Source organism: Astatotilapia calliptera, chromosome 8 (assembly GCF_964374335.1).
Source record: "Astatotilapia calliptera chromosome 8, fAstCal68.1, whole genome shotgun sequence".
Lineage (NCBI taxonomy): Eukaryota > Metazoa > Chordata > Actinopteri > Cichliformes > Cichlidae > Astatotilapia > Astatotilapia calliptera.
Genome location: NC_137429.1, coordinates 23,748,513 through 23,771,250, shown reverse-complemented (window position 1 = coordinate 23,771,250; position 22,738 = coordinate 23,748,513). Strand labels below are relative to the sequence as shown.

The following is a 22,738-nucleotide window of genomic DNA, read 5'->3' as shown; positions in this document are numbered from 1 at the left end:
GTGCAGGAGATTGCTTGTTGTTAATGGAAGATTTTCAACATGCAGCTACTTTTACGCAATTACTTTACAGTTTTCTGAGATAAAAACAGAAAGAAACAAGGAAAGGAAAGGAAGCAGGAATAAAACACAAACACCAAATCCTTATGAAGATATTCATGAAGTGTCTCTGCCTGCTTTGTGTGAGTTTTGTTGTGGGGTTTTGTTATTTTTAAGTGCCCCTACTTTTACCCCGGAATGATAGTTTTCTAAAAATATTATTTTTAATAAGCTGTGTTCCCACATTTCCAACATAACTTAGTATTTATGGAGTTTATCAGCCCCTTTAGTGTTTCTCTCTGTTAAATTCAGTTCTTGTTTTACTCTGTTAGTTGTCTCCTGTGTTTTGTGCTGTTTGAGTTCCTCCTGCGGCTGATTGTCTTGACTAAACCTGTGTGTAGTTTGCCTTAGCTGTCTCCATTTCCCTAATCACCTTGCGTGTATAAATAGTCCTGTCTTTTCCTCAGTTGTTGTTGCAGTGTCTGTTATCCTGCCCACTGTGATTTTCCTCCACGTTCTCCTGAGGTCTGTTAGATATTGTGCTTCATGGCATGGATTGTGTTTTGAGCTTTTATGGATTAGCCTAAATAAACAGCTCGTCTTTTGTTAATTTGGTCTGCCTCCTCCGTCCTGCACTTGGGTCTTAACTTCTCTATTCAACAAATCGTGACACAAGCCAGATTTGTTTTAAAAACATGCAAAGTTCATCACTGCTGTTATTTTGTTGAATAAGTTATTTCATGCTAAGCCCTTTACTTTGCACTTGAAGCATTTCTATTTCTATCCCTATTCCCTTCAGGGTCTATGTAATCTTAAGTTGAACTATTTATTCACTTGTCTCCAACCAAAGCTGAGATGTATGCTAATTTTGAGCTTCAACGGTGGTTTAATTGGAATTGCTTCCCTTTACAACAACAGTGTGACGTTTCCTATATCATTTTCAGACACAGCATTCACTGGACTTTAATCAGAGTAGAAAAACATGTCAGCTCTTTGTCAACAATGTGAAGCGATGCACTAGACAGAGTGCTAACAAGCATTTTAAGTGACAATGCCCTAAAAGATGGTCCTGCGATTTTATATATTCAGTTTTAATTAGGTAGGGCAAATATATTTAGAAAACATGCATCTCTAATACTTCACTGAAATCAGAAATACTAATGAAAATGTTATGGTGATGCTAAGAAAGTTCATCTACAGCTCACTGAACACTGAGTCTCTTTATATGCACTGCATTTCTGCACAATTCATTCTGTTGATTTGTCAACTTTGCAAAACATTCTAAACTCAAATGTATACAGACATTCACAGCTCTAGGCTAATCAATAACCAAAGCTAAAACCTTTTTCTGTCATCTTCAGGGTGTTGGTACGGACCCCCACAGTGCCTTGGCTCTGCCCTCTGACTCCAAGTGGCACAAAGAAAAAGCAGAGGATACCCCGTTCCAGTTCCTGGACTCTGATGATATGACCATCAGCATAGGTAGAGCTGGACATCTCTCAGGCAAGCCTCCCTTCATATACCCACATCAGCTGTTTTTTGGGCTGCAGTCTTTGTAGCTGCAACCTTTTTAGTCTCTTTGTTTCAAATGCATGATTTGGTTGCAGTTGCAAAAGAGGTTCAGGCATTAGAAAGCAAAATCGAGGAAAAACGACTGCATTTGGTTGGCTGTCTGAAACCTGACCTGGCGCTTCTATGATGGCTCTCTTTTTGCTGTCCTGTTTTTTCTGTTTCTCTTTTTCTACCTGCCTTATCTCACCACCTGTAATCCTCACTGGGTGCTCTTGTGGCTGAATGGTGTTTTCATCTTGACAGCTCTTGGGAAATTATCCTTGGCTGCAACACTAAACCTTCCTTTAAGCAATCATCTTTCCGAATGCTATTCCCTTATAACGTAATGTCCTACATACTAATTGTAAATTGTCACACTTGTCTGAATCGGTTTATAATGGGTAGGTTGTTCTGTAATTAACATAAATTATAATTTCCAACGTGCAAGACAGAGACAAGTCTAATTTTGTACTGTTTTGCAGAAAACATGAGTAAGAAACATTTTCTAACATATCAGAGTAATATTATAGCAACTGAGCAGTGACACCCCACATACAACTGCCTAACGAAGATAGAAAATTAATGAGCAAATAAATGCAGCAAAAACATAACATAAAATAGCAAACATAAATGCTGGCTCACTTGGAGGGAAATAGGCTGTCTGATATGGTTTAGTCAGACTTTTTTGCTGTTAGGTTACAACAAACACCTGGTCATCCAGAGGTGAACGTGCAACAGCCTCAACCTCTGGTGAATCGCTTTCAATTTAAAGATGATTGCACAGGTTGCCTGGTGGAGGCACCCTGGTTGTGGCTGGATCCTCAATGTAGGTGGTTAATGTGAACGTCTGTGTATTTAGATATTAGTCTGTGTATTTCGGTATTTAGCTAAATACACAATATATTTAGATATACTGGCTTTGTATAACATTTGTTACATGTACTTACCTATAAGTTCTTACTAGGATAATACAACACTAGTGCTTGTTTATACTGTGCCGACTGTGCTCAGAGCAGCTGGTTTGTTGCGTTTGTGGCGCGCTAAACATGCGTCTTGCCTTCAGGGAAACTCCATTGGTACTATTTTTGGTAATGGTAATAGTTTAGATAAGTTCGCTTTTCATTCACATGTTATGTTCTGTTTATTCCTGCACTGAAAAGCTGTTAACTGTCGCTCTGCGTTCTTATGAATTCCAAGCACAGCAGGGGCTCTGCTGAATCATACACATTGTTGATTTCGAACCAGACTACCAGAGCAAATGGTGAAAATGAAATAGAGTCATGCTGCTAATTATAAGCCTTATGTAGTTATTTTTCTTTGGTGTCACAATGAACCCAATTAAGAAATAAATCTTCACCAGCACCAATTGTCAAGACCGTAACTCATGAAAAGTAATGGTCAGGTAGAAGGAAGGAAGAAAACAAGGACTTTTTAAAAATCTTAATTATACCCAAAGTGTTGATGCTGCATTTCATTGACTTTTTAAGAGGTATTGAGTGCACAACCTCCTGTCATTTATCATAGATCACCTACAAAGGTTTTGGGGTTTTTTTAAATCATGAATTACTTGTACCCTTAAAAAAATATTGTTTGTTTTCAGCATACAGTCAAACCAGAATAGAGACAGCCTGAAAAGCAGGGTCTCTCTGCTTGAGTTATTTAGTCAGATTTTGATTGACAGCTTTTTTGCCAGCTCAAACAACCCAAATCAAATGGGAAAAAACAGCAGAGTTTGATTGAACTGGACCAAAACGTCTAGATATCCTGAGTATGAGTATAGGAAACAGAAAAATACCTTCCTTCCATGCAATATAAGGTGACCCAAAGGGCCTGACTCATTAATATGTAAAGTTTTTATTTATTTATAAGATTAAAAAAGAAATTCTGAAATAGGCAAAGTTACATTAACATAAGAATTCAACAACTTGTCAGATAAAGATAAAAATATGTATGCAGGTAATGCCAATTTTAAATTACCCAGGATAGGATGATTGTTCAATTCAATTTCAATTCTTTATTTATTTGTCACATGTAGTTATAGCTGGTACAACATACAGTGAAATGTTTTTCCTGGCTAAAAAAGTACTCCCCCCGACTGTGCAGACATGCTAAAAAGGATTTTACATAAACTAAAAAAAAGGGAGGGGGGGGGAGAAACAAAAGTTAAAAAGTAAAAAATAATATAAAAAACAATGTAAAAGTCCATATGTTTGTGCTTATAAGTATATATCCATGACGTGCAGGATATTGTACTGTAATAATTTAAATGAAAAAACTATAAAAATATACATTATTTACATAGTACAGATATATATAATAAGGTACGGATAAGGTTCAGAGAGAAAAGTAAAATGCAAATTATGTACTGTGTGTGAGATTGTCCATCATGTCGTCCGGTTTGTGTTTTGGTTGAGGAGTCTCACTGTTTGTGGGTAAAAACTCCTCCTGAACCTTTCTGTTCTTGTTTTCAGGCTACAGAGGTGCTTTCCTGACCTCAGTAGCCTGAACAGTTTGTGGGCGGGATGGCTGGAGTCCCTAATGATCCTGATGGCCCTGGATCTGCACCTTTCAGCATAGATGTCCTGCAGTGCTGGTAAAGATGTTCCCATAGTGCGTTCAGCTGTGCGCACAACCCTCTGCAGGGCTTTCTGTTGCTGTACTGTGCAGTTCCCGTACCACACCATGATGTTGTTGCACAGGATGCTCTCAATTATCTCGATTATTTAAAGCTGGGTTCTTCTTCTTCCAGCCCCTCTCTGACACTCATCTAATAAGGGCTGAATCTGAAAAAGAAAACACAAATCTGGGATTTTCTTAGGGTAGCACAAATGCCAGCAAATCTAGCGGATTAATTAACAAGACAACAAAAATGGAAGTGCCCAAAGGCATTGATTAAACACAAAACATTATTTCAAACTCTGAGACAGTTTTTATGGAATATTAAGTTGTGGCAGTAACCTGCATGTGCTTGCTTTAGTGCTATAGTCTTGTAAAATACAAAGCAACATACGCTTTTTTTTAGAGCACACTGCACCAGAACTATAGGTACTAAAATAAAACAAGTGCCACTTCAGTGGGTCACCATTAGCATTGGCTGGTCTTTGAAAATTGAACAGTGCAGCCTCTATTCTTATTAATTACCACACTGTTTTCCCTGCTGACATAAAACTTTGGGAAGTTTGTTCTTGCTACCAGGAACAGTTTGACTTCAACCTGGATGTTGCTGAGCGATTGCAAAGTGCTTGGAAGATGGAGTTATATTTTGAATTCCTTCGTGTTTGCGTATGCTCCTGTGAGTCACTTTCTGACTCACTCACTCCTCTTTATTTCCGTCATTGTCACAGTGACCTCCGTGTTATTCAGTTGGTTTCTTTAAAGATAAAAAGGCATTTCTATACAGTGTAAAACATGTTTCATTTTCACTGTTGTAAGGACAGCACCTAAATGGCTGCTAAATGTGTTAAGAGACAAAAAGTGACAAAAGTGATAAAACACTCAAAACTGACAGTGAATCCCTGCTTTAGTCGCCAAGTCCACCAAATGAGTAAATATATATTTCAAGCTACCTTCGGTGTGGCTTATGGATCAGTTAGTTTCCCTCATGGCTTGCCTGAGGGCACTGAAGTCAGTCAGCCAATACAGTAAACAGAAAGGAGCATAAGACCAGCCCTCATCAAAAGGTCTCTAAGTCACTGCAGGCCCGACGTGCTATTCAGGATGCAACATAGCTAGTCTGCAGTAGAGAATTACAATTTCTTCGTATTTTGCTTCCAGGGACACAGACTTGTGTTAGTGAGCAGCAGGCTTTCTGAAAGTTTTCTTTTGACAGTGACTGCACTTTTTCCCACAGATTTTCCATGAATTGTTGAACATTTCCAAAAGATTTTTTAAACACTGACCTATGAATTACTCAAGCATTGAAAACAGGCATCTTACTCAATCAGGTTTAAATTATATCTTTCGGAGTTTGGTACTGCCATTCTATTTGCAAATAAATAAATATATTCTGAAATTGAATATACAAAAATACCAATTATAACACAGTTTGACAGGCATCAAATAGTTCTTTTACACCAACAAGGTATTCTTAAAGAGCTATTTGCTAAAACTTGGCATATCTCAGCATGGCGTCCACTGTGTACTTAAAATATTACAAAATAAAAAATGTTATGCCTAAAAAACTACAGAGGGTGAACTGTATATGGAAAGAAGAGAAAATCTAGCAAAGACCTGAGAGATGCATCAGGCCCTTCTGTTGATCCATCTGCTGTCTACTGAAACATCATCAGATATGGTCTCATTCAGTGGAAGGATGGCTGTCAAGAAGCTATTTTTAAGGAAGAATGACTGGGAGGAAAGGTAGAAGTATGTTACATTGCACAAGAACTAGACTGTGTCAGTGTCAACATGTTTGATGGAGGGATCAGGGCTGCAGCTAAAGATTTTGGTTGTCGACTAAACTGCCAATTTTTCGTAGTAGTCGATTAGTCTACGATTATTTCAATAACTCTTATGGTTGCTTCCTATGGGCAAACCTCCTGTTATAGGCTCCAGTAGCTCATTTGCTCAAGTCTGTGAATATCATCCTGTTGTCTCACCCCACAACAAATTAAATTCATTAAAACTAGGAGACAGTGGAGCTATTCCTGTTTAACGGTTAACTATCACATTTCACAAATGGTGCTCGCTTAGTAAGCATCATCCTGAGAAGTTTCCGACAGGTAAGCCAACATAGACATTACTGTACAAACATTACCAAAAACAAGGTATCAACACGGCGCACTAACTTAACTGAGTTTTACATTTTTATCATGGAAGGAAATCTCTGCTTTTGCACAGCCTGCATTTAACTTTGTTTGTTTTCTTTGAAATGCTTTCACATTTTTTTTAAATTTTCGTTCCCATTTTCTTCCGTCCTCCTGTTTTGCTGTTCGTGCTACGTTCTTCTTTGTTAGTACTGAGTGCAGTCTCAGCAGATGATACAGATAACAGAAAAGTACCGTTACATTTTTATCCACCGTACAATACCACCTGGAAAACATCTGTCATATTGATATTGATCCCAAATACACTGCCAAAAAAGAATTCCTGGAAAAACACACAATGGGACACTGTCAGTCATGGATTGATGTCCCCAAAACCATAACAAAGATGCCTCAAAGGTCATGATGAAAAAGACAAAAAAAAAAACCTGCCAGCATCCAAAGAAAAGCTTTGAAATGAAGTCTGTAGAATTATTTCTGAAATAAATTACATAAAGCTTGCCTAAGAGAGTTCAGGCTGTGTTGAAGAATAGCAGTCATCCTGCCAAATGGTGATTTTCAAGTTCTTTAGTATGTTTTTGCCTTGAACACTATGCTTTGGGTGTTTCAATAATAAGCTGTACTTATTTCCCATTTTTCTAGCAAAATATAAAGAAACTGCAGGATTGCCCAGTACTAGTATTTCACAACAGATCAAAAGAGTAACTATGTTTTATTTTAGATTAATATCAGAATCCCTGTCTTCCTGCACAGTACAACAGCTGCAGAGGTGAAGATGATTGTAGCCTCTGGGCTCCTGGTGTCATTATAGGTTCAAATCTAAAGGCTTCTTTTGCATTCAAGGCCACTGAGTCTTCTTTAACTTCACCTTAATGGGGTTAGGAGCGGAGGAAGGTGTAAATGCTGTAGATATCAGCAAATGCTTCTGCAAGCAAGCTGTACAAAAGATGATTGACAGCTTTTTTCTTTTATACTTTAGACACCGCTCTTGGTTAGATGTCTAGAGTAATAGTGCGTTCAACTCCAAAAAACTTTCAAAGACATTTAGGGTGCCCGGTTTTAAAGATTTTCGAAAGGTTCCAGTTCATGTCTATTGAAAGATTGACCTTGTCAGGCTTTGCTTTTATTTATGATTCTTTTACAGACAAAAGCTATTGATAAATGTCTCTTTAGGTTCATGTGTAGAAACTCATGTTTAAGCTATAATCAATATTTTATTTTAGCATTACATGCATCCTCTCAATCAATGCTTCCTTTATCTTTCAGTGTCCTTTGGTGATCTGATGATTGGTGTTTGGGCTCTTTTTTTTGGGGACCTCTTTTTTTAATTTCTTGACTAATTTATGGATATTTCCTCTTGGTTTGGGCTTTATCTTTATTTGAAATCTTACCTTTTGACTTTTTGGAAGCAGTTGTTGTTGTCCTTTTAGTCATCACAGAAGATGAACAAACCAAAAGCTCATTCCAGTCCTTTAGATGTGTGGTATATGAATGTGGAAGGTGTGCATTACATTTTTGTCTTTATTCTAATCTCCCAAGCAGGTTGATAGCTGCTTGGAAGTTTAATTATGCTTCATTTCCATTGCTGAGATGGGCATCTGTTCAGAGGTGGGAATTAATCTTCTATTTTTAGAGAAGAACTTCCTCCACAGAACAATTAAGCACAACACCAGACATTTAAATTTGCATTTCAACAACATGCTAATTATTCCTAAAGAGTAGCATAGCCACATGATTCATGAATTTGAAGTATTGTCTTTGCTAGAAGTGACTTCTGGTATTTATTTTCTGTATGACTTCATAGGTTTTTTACATCATTCTTTTCAGGATTGGTTGAGTTGATTGAGTTATGTTTTCATTCATACACAGCTCCCTAAAATACCACAACATTACTTCAGTGAGGCTGATGTCTGGATTCAGCCATGTTTTATAGATTTGCTGCTGTTCTTGGGGATCACCGTCTTCTTGCATGACCCAGTTTCAGCAGCCTTTAGCTGCTGGACAGATGTCCCCACATTTGAGTCCACAATATTTTTTATCAACAGAGGAGTTCATCATCAACTCAATGACTGTGAAGTGCTCTGGACCGGTGGCTGCAAAACTAGCTCGAATCAGCCACACCACTATCGCTGGTGCTTGGTTTGTGCTAATATGGTGCTGTGCATTATGGTCAATCATTTCTCATATGTCCAGAGGACATTGTTCCAGAAGTCGTGTGGTTTGCTCAAATGCAGCTTTTAAATTTTAGCCATGCTGCAGTAATCTTTTTAGAGAGTCTATCTTCTGGAAACCCTTCCATACAAGCCACACTTCTCAGTCTTGTTCTAATGGTGCTGTTACAAACTTTAACATTTAGGCCTGTTGACCTCGAAGTGAATTTGCTGGGACATCCACTTCTGAGAAGATTGTGGCATTGTATTACCACACATCTGAATACTCCAGACCAGAGGTGGTCCTGTAGTCATACTTGCTGATGAGTTAATCAAATAGCAGCATCTGTCTGCTACCTTTTTAATTCCCACGGACGCAGCAAGGATTTACTGCAAATGGTCTGCAAGGTGAAAACTTTCTTTTTCACATAACTGTGGGCATCTGCCAATATCAGTCTATTGGAAGTCTTGTCAAAAAAGATCTTATTTATAGCTGATAATAGCTCATTTTTAAAAAAAAAAACTCTGTTGTGCCACATGAATTTTGCATTGGTTCATCGCGTGACAAAGGGCTGAATGAATCAAGACCTTCCGTGAATTCAACCTTGTCAAAATTCAAAGACCATACCTGATGTTTGCAGTCTCCCCTTGGAGATTATCTTCTCATGCAACTTTCTTAGGAATCCTGTTCTGCCAAGGAGAGCAAAGATCAATTTCTGTTTCAAACTGAGCGAGCCTTCATGTCAGAGCACATCACTGGGGATGAGAGCTGGGTCTCCAGCTACAACATAGTGGGTAAACAGGAGTTCAGTACACAATTTTTAACCCCAGAGAAGTGCAGCCAGGAGCATGCTCACCATTTTCTCCAGAATCACAGGTTTGTGCAACATAATTTCATTGCCCAGTACAGTACAGTTACACTGTAACAATGTCAGGCATATGAAGGAGAACGTTCAATCAAAACAGCCTGGCTTTGCTGTCAAAAGTTGTGGTCATAAAAATCAAAACAACATCGTTGCTCACCACCAACTATTTTGCTAAACAATGAACATTTTACCAGACACTGAACATTGTGAACACTCGTACACAATAATAAAATTATTTTAGGCATTGCTATCATTCCACAATATCAGTATGCAAACAGACTACAGAGAACTGCTGCAGAAATCCCAGAGATGAGATAAAGGGTAAACAGTAAACCTGCGGTATAAATAATGACTGGATTAATTAAGGAAGTAGATGCAAATGTGCAGAGACACGGAGAATATCAACTGATTAATGGTTGGGAGTGGCTGACGTGACAGAAGATTTAGTGAATGGAATAAAACAAGGCAAAGAAGAATGAATGAACATGTAAAGCATAGCAGAATGTGGCACATTTTGTTGTTGGTGTAATTTGATCCAGTATTGTAAATCACTTGGATTAGAATCGTTGACCATCTCTCTGAGGTTTTTAAATTATGTTTGAGATATTCAATTCAATTCAATTTATATAGCGCCAAATCACAACATAAGTCGCCTCAAGGCGCTTCATAGATACAGAGAGAAACCCAACAATCATATGACCCCCTATGAGCAAGCACTGTGGCAACAGTGGGAAGGAAAAATTCCCTTTTAACAGGAAGAAACCTCCGGCAGAACCAGGCTCAGGTAGGGGCGGGGCCATCTGCTGCGACCGGTTGGGGTGAGAGAAGGAAGACAGGATAAAAGACATGCTGTGGAAGAGAGACAGAGACTAATAACAGATATGATTCAATGCAGAGAGGTCTGTTAATACATAGTGAGTGAGAAAGGTGACTGGAAAGGAAAAACTCAATGCATCATGGGAATCCCCCAGCAGCCTACGTCTATTGCAGCATAACTAAGGGAGGATTCAGGGTCACCTGGTCCAGCCCTAACTATATGCTTTAGCACAAAGGAAAGTTTTAAGCCTAATCTTAAAAGTAGAGATAGTGTCTGTCTCCCGAATCCAAACTGGAAGCTGGTTCCACGGAAGAGGGGCCTGAAAACTGAAGGCTCTGCCTCCCATTCTACTTTTAAATACTCTAGGAACAACAAGTAGGCCTGCAGATATCATTGTTTAATGTGTGCAGTGGTTTACAAGTGTGTATAATAAAGAAAGGGAATATGTGGTATGAATAGTAGTGTAATGTGAGTGCAAAAGAGCTAGTAGTGCCTGAGATGCTGAGTCAGTCAACTTTTTAATAGTTCCACTTATGAGTTGATGTTGAGTTTGTCTAAATATTTAGTTCTTGAGCCAAGACAACTTAAAGAGAGAAAGTTTGGCCATTTGGAGTAATAGCAGCTTTGCATTATTCAATATTTCAGGGTGTTTACACCTGCAGTGTTTAGTCTATTTGGTTTAAACTGCAGCTTGCACTCAGGTGTGGATCTAAACAACCACACCAAGACCCTTTGGAGGAGATGGTCTCAGTCTGGTTCTGCATACATCAGAGCACTTTGTTTATGGTCTAAACATGATCCGACCCAGCTACCAGGTGTATGCAGCTTGTTTGAGATAAATGCCTTCCGATATGCAGGCTTTGCGTTCTTGGATGCGGCAAAGGGTACCATAGGTGTGCAGAGTACACAAACTACTGGTAGAAGTTAGGTATCTATCTCTAGCCACTTCCTCCAGCTAATCCCAGGGAACGCAGAGGCATTCCCAGGCCAGCCTAGAAACATAATCTGTCCAGTCTACCCTTGATCTACCTCAGGGATTCCTTTCTGTAGGACGTGCTGTCAGCTCGCCCAGTAGACATTCAAATTCAGATGCCCTTGAATGGATGAAGTCTTCATTGCATCTCTTAGGGAGAGGGCAGCCACCCTTCAGAGAAAGCTCATTTCTGCCTTGTATCTAGGCTCTTGTTCTTTGGGTCACTATTCCAAGCTCGTAGGGTAGGGATGTAGATCGGCTGATAAATCAGCAGCTCTGCTTTTATGCTAAGCTTTTTCTTCACAATGATAGACCAGCACAGTGTTCACATCAACTAATCATCAACTAAATGAACCAGCCTCTCAGTTCATTTTGTGTCTGAAACAAGACTTTCTGGCTTCTCTTAATTTGAGGCTACCCTCCCTTTATGCCAGCTTTGTTCTTATAGGCTGCCCAATTGTAAGGTGTTTTGGGCTTCTAGAGCTGTCCGGCCAAGGCCCCATCCCTGACATGGCCATATTAAAAATTTCCACTTTTACTTACATAACAGAGAGCTTTAACTTTTTTCCCCAAGGAGTAAAACCTCCATCCATGCTGGATACAACATTTATCATCTTGCAAAAATATGAAGAGATTGATGACATTTATTGTGTAATTAGTGTTCAATAAAAGTGCAGTGCAGAAGCAAGACATTGGCTTGCTTACTAATTCTTTTGATAAACAGTAGGGAATGATGGTGTCCTTACTTTAGTATACTTCCGTGTTGTCTAAAATGTAGTTGACACCGCTGATACATTTGATACATCACACAAAAATCTGTGACAATAGCACAGGAAAGAAACTGATGGCAGCTGGATTCATTGAGCTATTTGAAATATTCATACCAATGCCACACCTGTGGCTATGAATACCTAATCGTTGGTACAATTTGGATTGATCATGTTTTGTTTCTTGGTTAAAACAGAATGAGCCAATCTTTCGCTCTACTAGCTTTAGTACAGTGTTTTTCAACCTTTTTTGAGTCGCGGCACATTTTATACACCACCAACCAAACTTGCTCCAAAATGACACATTGTAGCCTAATACAGTACATATAATGGCAAGTTAGTCTCTCAGTTTGTTTATACTCACTCAGTGTGAAACCTGGGCCTGTCTAGATGAACACAAAGATGATATTCTGGCAGGAATTGAAGAAAGACATACAGGCGTTTAAGCTTGCTTGGGACCATGGCACTGTTTGAGAGCTTTTCTCCACACACCAAAGGCAAGGCAAGTTTATTTGTATAGCACAATTCAACAACAAGGTGATTCAAAGTGCTTTACAGAGACATTAGAAACAAAAACAAATAAAAAGCATGATTTAAAATTGATTAAAACAAGCAAAAAAAACAAACTAACTAATTAACAAACAAACAAACAAAACAGTATATAAAATCAAAACAGATAAAATCCGAACAGTAGATAAAATCAGTAGTTAAAATGTAAGTTTTGACATTTAAGCTTAAGTGCGGATTTGGTGCTTTATTCAAATGCAACTGAGAACAGGTGAGTCTTCAACCTGGATTTAAATAAACTGAGTGTTTCAGCTGATCTGAGGCTTTCTGGGAGTTTGTTCCAGATATAAGGAGCATAAAAGCTGAAACATAACGGAGTCGGTGCAGTCCGATCTCCAGTGAAAAGTAAATCCAAACAAAAGATAACTTTCACTGTATTGCCTCGAGCTCACCGTTTTTGCTGTCTTTTGACTACCACTGGTACTAGGCTCTTCTGGATTAGAATTTTGTCCAGGGCACAGTTCGTAGTCCGCAGTTTTTCCTTTGTTGTACGTCTTGCAGCTGCCATGTAAAGCGCGCATCACTAACTGTGTCTTAACTTAACAAGGTGATATTGCGCTACCCACTGCCACCCACTGACATAAAAGAGTAATTACTCTACCAGTCACTGCATTGAAAGCACAGATGCCCAACAATGATTTTATTACTTGTAGTAATTATTAAATTGTATTTTTGGACCAATTAATTAAAATTAAATGGTTGGGAAACACTGCTTTAGTAGATGCATTTCTCCAACTGCACAAGTCCTGAAACATGTTTAATAGATCAGTTCTCTGCCTCCTGCTCCTCTCCAGGCATTTGAAGTGGCAAAAAGCCCTTGGTAAGCATGTTTCGATTCAAAGATGCATGTATTCACAAATACACATTCATGCTTAATGCATAGCATCCTAAATAATTCAGTTGAGATTGGGAGGAATCAAAGTGTGCCTCTATTTTGTTAGTGCTTCAGTTTAAATTTTTAGATTTACTTTGAAATGACAAATGGGATTATGTGTGAATTCTTCAGAACACAGTATGCTGCAGGTTCCAGAATGGTATAGTTGTAGTTGTCAGGAATTGATGTCTTTCCGTAAAAAAAAACGTGTTTCATTAAATACAGACCTTAGGTTATGTCATTTGTAGCGTTTGGCCAATCTCTTATAATGAGGGGGCAGTGATGCCATAGTTGTGATCAAAGGGAAATCTTAATGCATGCTGCAGCCACATCATATACCTGTACATTACATTAAGTCACTGCTTAAGATGCAGTACCCGTTACTGAATTCTCATGAATAAAAAAAAGAAAATCCTGTCTGACCTTGTGTCTCTAATTGTTATAATAAGGGTTTTTTTAAAGAACTTATCAGTCAGCCATAATGAAATGCTCAACAAAGCAGATTTTAAGATAAGAGAGAGTTAAAAACACATTTCTAAACATTTATAATTGAAAACAGACCAAAATAAATCTATAAATAAAGGTTTTAAGAAAAGCTTATGACAAAAGTGATTTATCTTTCATCAGAAGAAACTTCAGAGAAGTTTCAATCTTTGACTTTAATTCATTGTATAATAAGTGTCTCTGACAGAAAAAGATCAATAATCTGTTATTTGTTTTTAGTGTTGGACACTAATATCAGAGTTGACATCAATCTGATTGTATTGGTACCTAACTAGTTCTAAAGAAATAAAAGGTACTTAAGATGAAGTTGAATATAATTGCATGACAGTTGGAGTCTCTCAGACAGTATGTAGATATGGGCCATTTCTTGTTCTGATGGCTCAAGGATATCACCATTATATTTGTGGCACTTTGGCAAAATGCAGTACTGTTATGACTCTAAAATGGTCCATGCGGTAAAAAAATGCATATGGACCAAATATGACAAAAAGCATGAATGGCATTTTTAGCAAAGCTTGGGCAAAGTTAATAACAGTTAAGTTGAGAATAAACTAAAAAGGTTTGGATTTACATCCAACATATGTAGGCCAGTCTTCTTAAACTTTATCCAAGCAACTTTTAGCAAAGATTAGGTAAACCGACTGCTAGTTATTCTGCGTTTGAACCTTAAGTGGCATACAAATGGCTTAGCAATTATGGCCCAAGCATTGTTGAGCAGCCCTGGACCCTTTTTTTCATTCAGTACAGATGTTAAAGACTAAACTAACTGTGCTAGATCTGTGTTTGAAAGGCCCAAAGTGTGCCAAGAAAATATCCCCAAATGATTACACCACTGCCTGAATCACTGATATGAGGTGAGACACACTTTCAAGTTGTTTACTCTACCGCCTGAATGTTGCAGAAGAAATTGAGATATTGTCCAATTTTGGAATTGCAGCCTTAGTTTCCCATTATTAGTTGACATAGGTGATACCTGGTGTGGTCATCTGCTGTTGGAACCTATCAGGATTGGATGATCTGTGCATTCATTGGATGATTTTCTGCATCCCATGGTTCTTGAGTTACTGTTGCCTTCAGCTCAAAACAGTCTGGACATCCCGTTCTCTCACCTCCAGCATCACTGAGGCATTTTCACCTAGAGAACTGTTGCTTAATGGATAGTTTTTCCTTTTTGGATCTTTCCCTTTAATCCCCAGAGATGGTGGTGCTCCATCTCATCCTAGAAAGTCAACAGTTTCTGAAATTAATTTAAATCACCTTTCTTCCATATTCAGATGCTTGGTTTGAACATCAGCAGATTGTCTTAACTGTACCTATTTCTCTAAAGGCACTGAATTACTGCCAAGAGAACAGGTGCACCTAATAAAGTGAGTGCACATTATATTCTGTTACACCAATTGCATGTTAGCCAGTGTTTAGTAATCCAGTTTTCAATACTGTGGAACTATTTTCTGTTATAATGTATCTAAATGTATGAAATTCCGTAGATTATCCTGTAGGTGTGACAAAATATTATTGAAATGCTTGTTATGGTGAGTTGGTTGATACCATAGCAGACTGAGGTTGCTCAGAGAAATGTACATTCAATTTACTGGCTGATAAATATGGACAACATCCACCCACCAGCTGGTTATGTCTCTGTAAGTCCACTCGAACAATGGCACAAATTACTTTTAGAGCCCACTCACATAGAACTTCGATCTACAAGACACCACTAGTGCGCAATAATAACTAAAACTTACATGTCAGCATAAAACATAAGAACCCCCCCCCCCCCCCCCCCCCCCCCCAGAAGGGTACATTTCTTTTCCCGAGAGCTGTTATGGAAGTACTCTAAAAATTTCAGGTGCTCTAAATTCAAACAAACAACCTTGTGGGCAAAAGCTGCTCCTCTAGTCTCATTGCTGCCGCTGAATTTCCTGCTGCTGTGTTTTGGCCCAGTTCATTTCTTTTGATGAGGGACACTAACGCTTCTTCGTCTTCTATTAAGCCTCAGAGGAAGGAATCAGGCAGGTTTTGGGAAGGTGATAGAGAAATGGATGTTCCCTGTAGAGGAAGACCAAAGGGGTAAACAGACAAATCTCAGACACTGAACTTAATGTAGTGTTTCACCACATGCGCACCTCTCTTCCTGTATTATTTACTCTCATCTACCTCACTTTTTCTTCCCTGCTCAGTGTTTCACACAGAGAGTTAAAAACCAAGAGCTTGCCCTGAACTTGTTTTCCTCCTCGTACTCCTGTACTGCTGGACTGCGTCAATCCTGAGAAGTTTGGAGGGATTGCAAACTGCAGCAGTTAATTAGTTGAAGACATCTCTGTTAAATCTCCATGTCTTTATAGTTCCTCCATCTCAGCAGGGTTCTTAGCAACCACTGAATCAGCATGCTGTCCAACATGTAAAAACATGTGCATCCACAACGGGGTTTTTTCTCTCACAAACTGGCTGATTGAGCAAATCTTTCCCCTTTTTCAAACTATTCTCTGTTGTTTCTCTCTGAAGCAGCACAAATAAAGAAAAATCTTATAATTAGTCTTTTTGGGCGATCGTGGCTCAAGAGTTGGGAGTTCGCCTTGTAATCGGAAGGTTGCCGGTTCGAGCCCCGGCTTGGACAGTCTTGATTGTTGTGTCCTTGGGCAAGACACTTCACCCGTTGCCTACTGGTGGTGGTCAGAGGGCCCGGTGGCGCCAGTGTCCGGCAGCCTCGCCTCTGTCAGTGCGCCCCAGGGTGGCTGTGGCTACAATGTAGCTTGCCATCACCAGTGTGTGAATGTGTGTGTGAATGGGTGGATGACTGGATGTGTAAAGCACTTTGGGGTCCTTAGGGACTAGTAAAGCGCTATACAAATACAGGCCATTTACCAAAAGAAGCATTGTTTGTAGTAACCCTTGAGGTAACATAAGCAACACATTCACACAGGTGCCTTCATAAAAATAACAAAAACCTTTCTAGCACATTTACCTGCATTCATCTTATGTACACGGCTTTTCTGTCTGCAGCCATCTCTATGCTTTTAAATATTTCTCCATTTTTATTACCTAAAAGTCTTATAAATATCATTTTTATACAGCTTACTGGTACATTATGACACCATGTTTGTTTGTAGTCCTTCCTCACTTGTTTTGATTGGCAATTACCGGAACAGGAAAGCAAATAAATAGCAGACATTTCGTTAACATTTTGGGAAACTCGCACTGTATTGGATCTGCAGCATATTGCCAATTAGTACCATTAAAATAATAAGTTGCAGGCAGTAATGATGGGGGAAAAGATTATAGAAAGGTGAAGGTGAATTAATTGCAAGGGCACTCCATGGACCTGCACAGAGTAGTTTTAATCAATGTAAGTAGTACAAAGCCTGTTAAATAACTGTGCTGCATCAGGAGAAGCTCTGTCAAGTCTATGAAAATCACCCTACTAACATTAGTGCTTGAATATTAAATTTTAAATGACCTTCTATTAAAACACTTGTTATGCAACACTAAGTACAGCCTCACGGAGCTGCTAGCGTGACTTTAAACTTGTGTAGTAATTTTCAATAGAGGCAGTGAAATAATCGTGTGCACATAACCTTGTATTCTTGCAGGAATTTTGGGAAGAACCTGAAATCATGAACTCCAGGTACAAAAATGCCACAAACAACTAGATGCCACATGGAAGTGCACTGAACATCAGATCCTTTTGTGGAATAGCTGATATGATAATACATCATATCAGCTATCATTGAGCCTTTTTTACCTTCTTTGACGAAGCGCTGGCCTAGGCACAGGTTGAAGCAGACTGGAGTGATCTGGAACATTATTCTAAGACCTTAGTTTATTAGTTAATGAATCAGATGGCAGGTTTGTGAAAAATACTGTCAAACAAGCAAATAACACACAATAATGTGTGATAACTTCAGTCAGAGATGGAGAAAGATGTGAGAAAAGGAGGGCAGGAAAGGTAAGGAGGAAGTGACCTTTGATGACTTTTGGTTATTTAAAGCTGACATCTTCCTTTTCTTCTTGGGCTGATACCTGTAAGAGTCACAGTGGATCATCTACCTCATTGCAGCCTGTCCTCTTATTTTGACATCCATCGTCTGCATGTCTTCCTTCACTACTGTAAATCATCCAATAACCCTCCTCTGTGAACTCTTCTCTTTCTCCCTGGCACTTCCATTAATTAACATTTTTTGTCTAATATATCCACTATCCCTCCTGTGCAAATGTCCAAACCATCTCAGTATTGTCTCTCTGTGTCCATCCTGGTCTCTGCAATTTAAAATCTTAACATCATCAACTACCTTCTGTCTTTTTTCAGTACTACCATCTCCAAACCATGCATTATTAGTACATTAGCTTGTGGCCCCCTCCATGTATGGGTTCTGCATCTGCATATGTTATAGCAATGACTGGAAACTGTGTGCTTAATAGGTAGCCAATAGTATGCTGATCATGTCATGGTTTTCCGTTACTGACTGTCTATTTCTCTGCTTACTTGTTGGCCTTGTCTGCTCTGTGCCTTCTGAAAATGTTTGAAAACACAGCTACAATATAGGATTAGTGCTGGAAACAGAAACAGAGGCAGATGGACAATCAGTCTAGCAGGAATATACTATAGATGAAATCTTGAGGCGCTGTTGGAAAATAACTCTAGATTAAATCTGGTTTGATGTTTACTATAGTCTCTGGGTACCACAAGCAACAAATAGAGAGAATGTGTTGTGTACTGTTGTGCTTGATTTCCTCTTCAGTTCTTAGTATTTTGATTATAATCTGCCTCATTTAAAGCCTCTGTCCTAATTATGTTTATATGGTGGGCTCCTTGTGCCAGGAGCCAAGGTTTCCCCCTTACGCTGTTGTGGTTATTGATGATTTGAAGTTCAAGGAATAAATACTGATTTTAGGTGGGACTGATAGTAAACTGATATAAATAAATAAATAATAAATGCAAGTAAAAGTGTAATAAAATAAGTTCAGTCACCAAAGTGAAGCACAAACTGTTACAGTCCATTTGTCACGGAAGGCTAATTTTATTTTAACTCAAGTAATTAAAACACTATGAATGTAGCCAAGAGATTCAGTTCCACTGGCACACCTGTCAATAGAAACAGGTACACCCCAACTTTAAGCCTTGTCACTATCCAAAATGTACCCACTGGATAATGGATGAGGGTACTACCAATGCACAATAGTATCACTTTTTGTATCTGGCTGTAAACATGCTGTTAAAATGGACATTTTTAACATAGTTGTCTACATGGGTGGTTTCCCGTTTGTATCTACCATCAAGAGGCCACTGTTTTTATATTGTCAGCTTTTGGCCTTGGTTTCAGCTTTTTTAGCTCCTGAGTTTGCTGCTTGATCCTGATATCAACCCAAGCAAGTACACTTACATAGTAATCCTAAGCAGAGTCGGACCATAACTGAATCCCCAATGGGATAATGAGACGTGATTCAAAATGCATTTAACTTGACCGCAGCTGAAACACAACACAAAGCACTTGCTCTGCTGTAAGGCTGAAACTTAACCATTAGTCTTGACACACTAAATTGGAGAAATTGACATCTGTTTGTTCTGAGGTTATACCACCTGTTTAGGTTCTAAACTCCATAAGTAATGAAACAAATGCTTAAAAAATGACTAGTTCAGCATTTAAAGGTAGTGTGATTTGGCAGTCAGGTGAAAATTCTGAATTATGTATAATTGTGCTAAAGGACTTTGAAGTGATGGTAGATTAGAAAGGACAGAGTTCTCTATTCAAAGTGGCAATTATTTGGAAATCTCATTAATCTCAGACATAACCTGTAAATGTCATCCTCGGGAGACCATTTACAAAATTCCATGGCAACCCATCAAATGAATGTAATAGTCTCAACCTAACAGACTTTCCTTTTCCACCTTGTGAAAAGGAAAAATTCAGAGTTGGCTTCATCTGTCCCCAGTGAAATACAGTGCCTAACAAGTTTATGAGAGCACCTCTCAGAAGAACAAGAAAACATATATATTTTACCGATCTGTTAACCTAAAAACCTAAAACTGACATTGCTATTTATGGAGCAAATGACAAATTTAGATGTGCAAATTTGAGCCGGCACACTGGACTTCTCTGTGAAGTCAGAAATAATATTAAACCACTAAAGCTGTTTTTTCTGTTCAGGAAGTAAATAGCTGTCATTTTTCAAATTATAGTTCTGTACTGAAATAATTTTGATTAAACAGCGTGTGCATGCTGGTGGTTTACAGAAACATTAAACATGATTTTGGTATTACCGATACTGTTAGTTAGTGTAGCCCTGGCATAAACCTGACGTTGGACTTTGGTCTAATAAATTTGCTGAGCGCTGTAGTTGTATAAGGTTCGTGCATCAGTACAGCTTTGTTTTCTGCTCATTTGTCTCTTTATCGTTTATATTGCTCTACTGAAAGATGTGTTTTGTCCTTACAGTTTAACAAAAACAGTTAGGCTGTTAAAGAGCTAAGAAATGGGTGTATGTTAGATGGATTGCTGAAGTATCTCTGAGGAGAAGATGTCAAGCCTAATTGGATCAATAGCCTCTGCTGTGAGCTGATGCAGTGTCACACACTGTCTCCGTATTTCTTCCTCTCACTGCTTACGTAATTAGTTGTAATGAGAGAAGACAGTTTTTCTCAGTGGAGGTGTTGATGGCTTTTTCGTGATATAGTTAATTTTATGTTCCTGCGTGTGCTGGGAGTGTGCGCACACTCTCACATGATAGCCAAACAGGGTCAAACAGTTGCCTGGCAACAATGGGCAGTGAACACATGAAAGCCTGGCTCTTTAGTTCCTGCGTTCTCACAGTTTCTCTCGTTCTCCGTCATTCACCGTTATTCTTTCTTGCTCTCACAGGCTGTCACTCCATTTCTGTCCTGTTATCGTTCCCTTGCGTCCTCTTACTGTGCCTGTCTCTCACATACTGCTGTCTGTCATCCCAATCCTCTCTGCTCCACTTCTTTTTGAAATCAGTGGATGTGACAACACTTACATAAAGCACAGCGTTCATAAAATGAAGCAGCTAAAATATTGTGCATTTTGTGTCAGGAGCAGCTTATTCTTATGCAGTAGCATCCACTGAGAGTATGGCATATAAGTGGATGTGTGAATGGGTTTTGAAAAATGTTGCACTGTTTTGACTAGTCATTAGTAGTATATTGCATGATTGCCAACAGTTTGTTATCAGTGATATGCACCTTTGCATTACAGTACATCAAGTACTATACTTCAGCCCGACCATCCATATCTTTCAGATTTCAATTTGTCTGACCACAGTTTTCCACTTTGGCTCAGACCTTTTTGAATGAGCTGTGGCACAGAAAACATGGCAGAGCTTTTGGATTGTGTTCACAAATCCATGCTAGAGCTTTAACCTGGATTTGTGGGTGGCACAGTAGTCTGTGTGTGACGGTGATTTCTGGAAGTGATCCTGAGCCAGTGCAGTGATTTCCATGAGAGAATCCTGCCTGTTTTTGATTCAGTGCCACCTGAGGGCCTAGAGATCATTTTCAACGTTGTCCCTTGTGAGCAGTGATTCTCTGAATCTAATGATGCCATATACAGTAGATGATGATATTTTCAAAGTTCTCCCAGTTTCATGTTGATGAATGTTATTCTGAAATTATTCCACAATTTGTAGCTACAGTTTTTTGCAGATTGCTGAACCTCTGCCCATGTCTGAGATACTTTATTTTTGTACTCAGCAATGTTACTGACCTGTTGCTAGTAACCTAATTGGGTCCGAAGTGTTCTTCCAGCTGTGTCTTTGTAGTACCAATTACTTTTTCATGCTTTTGTTGCCTTGTCCTAACTTTTTTGAGTTGCATTACTGCCATCAAATCTATCATGAAATAATAACATATCGAAACATTTGATATGATCTCTATTTTCTATTGTTGATCAAATTTGGGATTTTGAGATTTGCACATCTTGTTTCCTCTTACCCTTTGCACAGCTTCCTAACTTTTTTGGAATTGGGTGTTTTAAATAAGAGTAATCTGTAAAGTCACAGTAAAGTTTTATTTTTATGACACATGTCTTTTTATCCCAGCTTATGTACTTTTCTTTAAAGACAGTAGAGCAGAAGGAAAACTGAAAAACCAGATCAAAGATCATTTATCTGTTGGACACTCTGGTCAAAAAGACAATTATTTGGAACACTTGCTACATGCTTGTCAGTGTGATGCAGTGTTGTTATTTTAGAGATGGTTTGTTACAAGCCTGCGCCTTTACTTTCTTGAAGCCTCTTGTGTGACTTTGACAGTGAAACTCTGTAAATGTCACTGAAAGAGGCGACCACATAATTACCAAAATGATATGGAGCATGAAGGATGCTTTCAATCACATTCGAACTACTGGCTTTATAGCTCTTAACCAACTTTGTGAGTTGACATTGCTAATTACACAACATAACCAGTGTCAAGGGTTAAAAGACACTGATGCATACTTTGAAATGCACGTTGAATTTAGTCAATCACAAAGACATTACCTGTTGAGCTCCACTGACGACTAATGGCACCTGTGAAGCCACAGAAACACTGCTCACAGAGCAAAATAGTTTCAAAGTTCAGTAATCCTTTAATATCCCAATTAAATACGCCTTTTGCATGTAAAGTGTTATGTGTATGCTCCTGTGCTTCTATTTTCTGGACATTTTTGGATAGCATATGTATATTTGTGCCCATTATTCTCTCAAGTGAGAACACAGTGTCCTGCCAAATGATTACAGAGTGATCTTCACACGTCTGTTGGTGTCAGCGTCAGTTTATTTACCTTTTTGCTCTTACTTTCTCCAGTTGCTGTCATGAGTTTTAGAATATTTCATACTATCCATGTTGTATTTTGCCCTTTATTATTTATTTAAGTCTTCAT

At 38.7% G+C, this 22,738-nt stretch overlaps 1 protein-coding gene across 2 annotated transcripts in view; it reads left to right on the top strand.

Annotated features, from left to right (window-relative positions):
* The window catches only part of slc39a11 (solute carrier family 39, member 11), a 173,742-nt gene that overhangs the window by 110,969 nt on the left and 40,035 nt on the right, over window positions 1–22,738 (top strand). The window contains exon 5 of one of the 2 annotated variants that reach the window (XM_026177301.2): window positions 1,398–1,518. In XM_026177301.2, coding sequence (XP_026033086.1) covers window positions 1,398–1,518 — 121 coding nt within the window. Of the gene's footprint in view, window positions 1–1,397; window positions 1,540–22,738 lie in introns of both variants that reach the window. The other variant, XM_026177300.2, reaches the window with a different exon arrangement.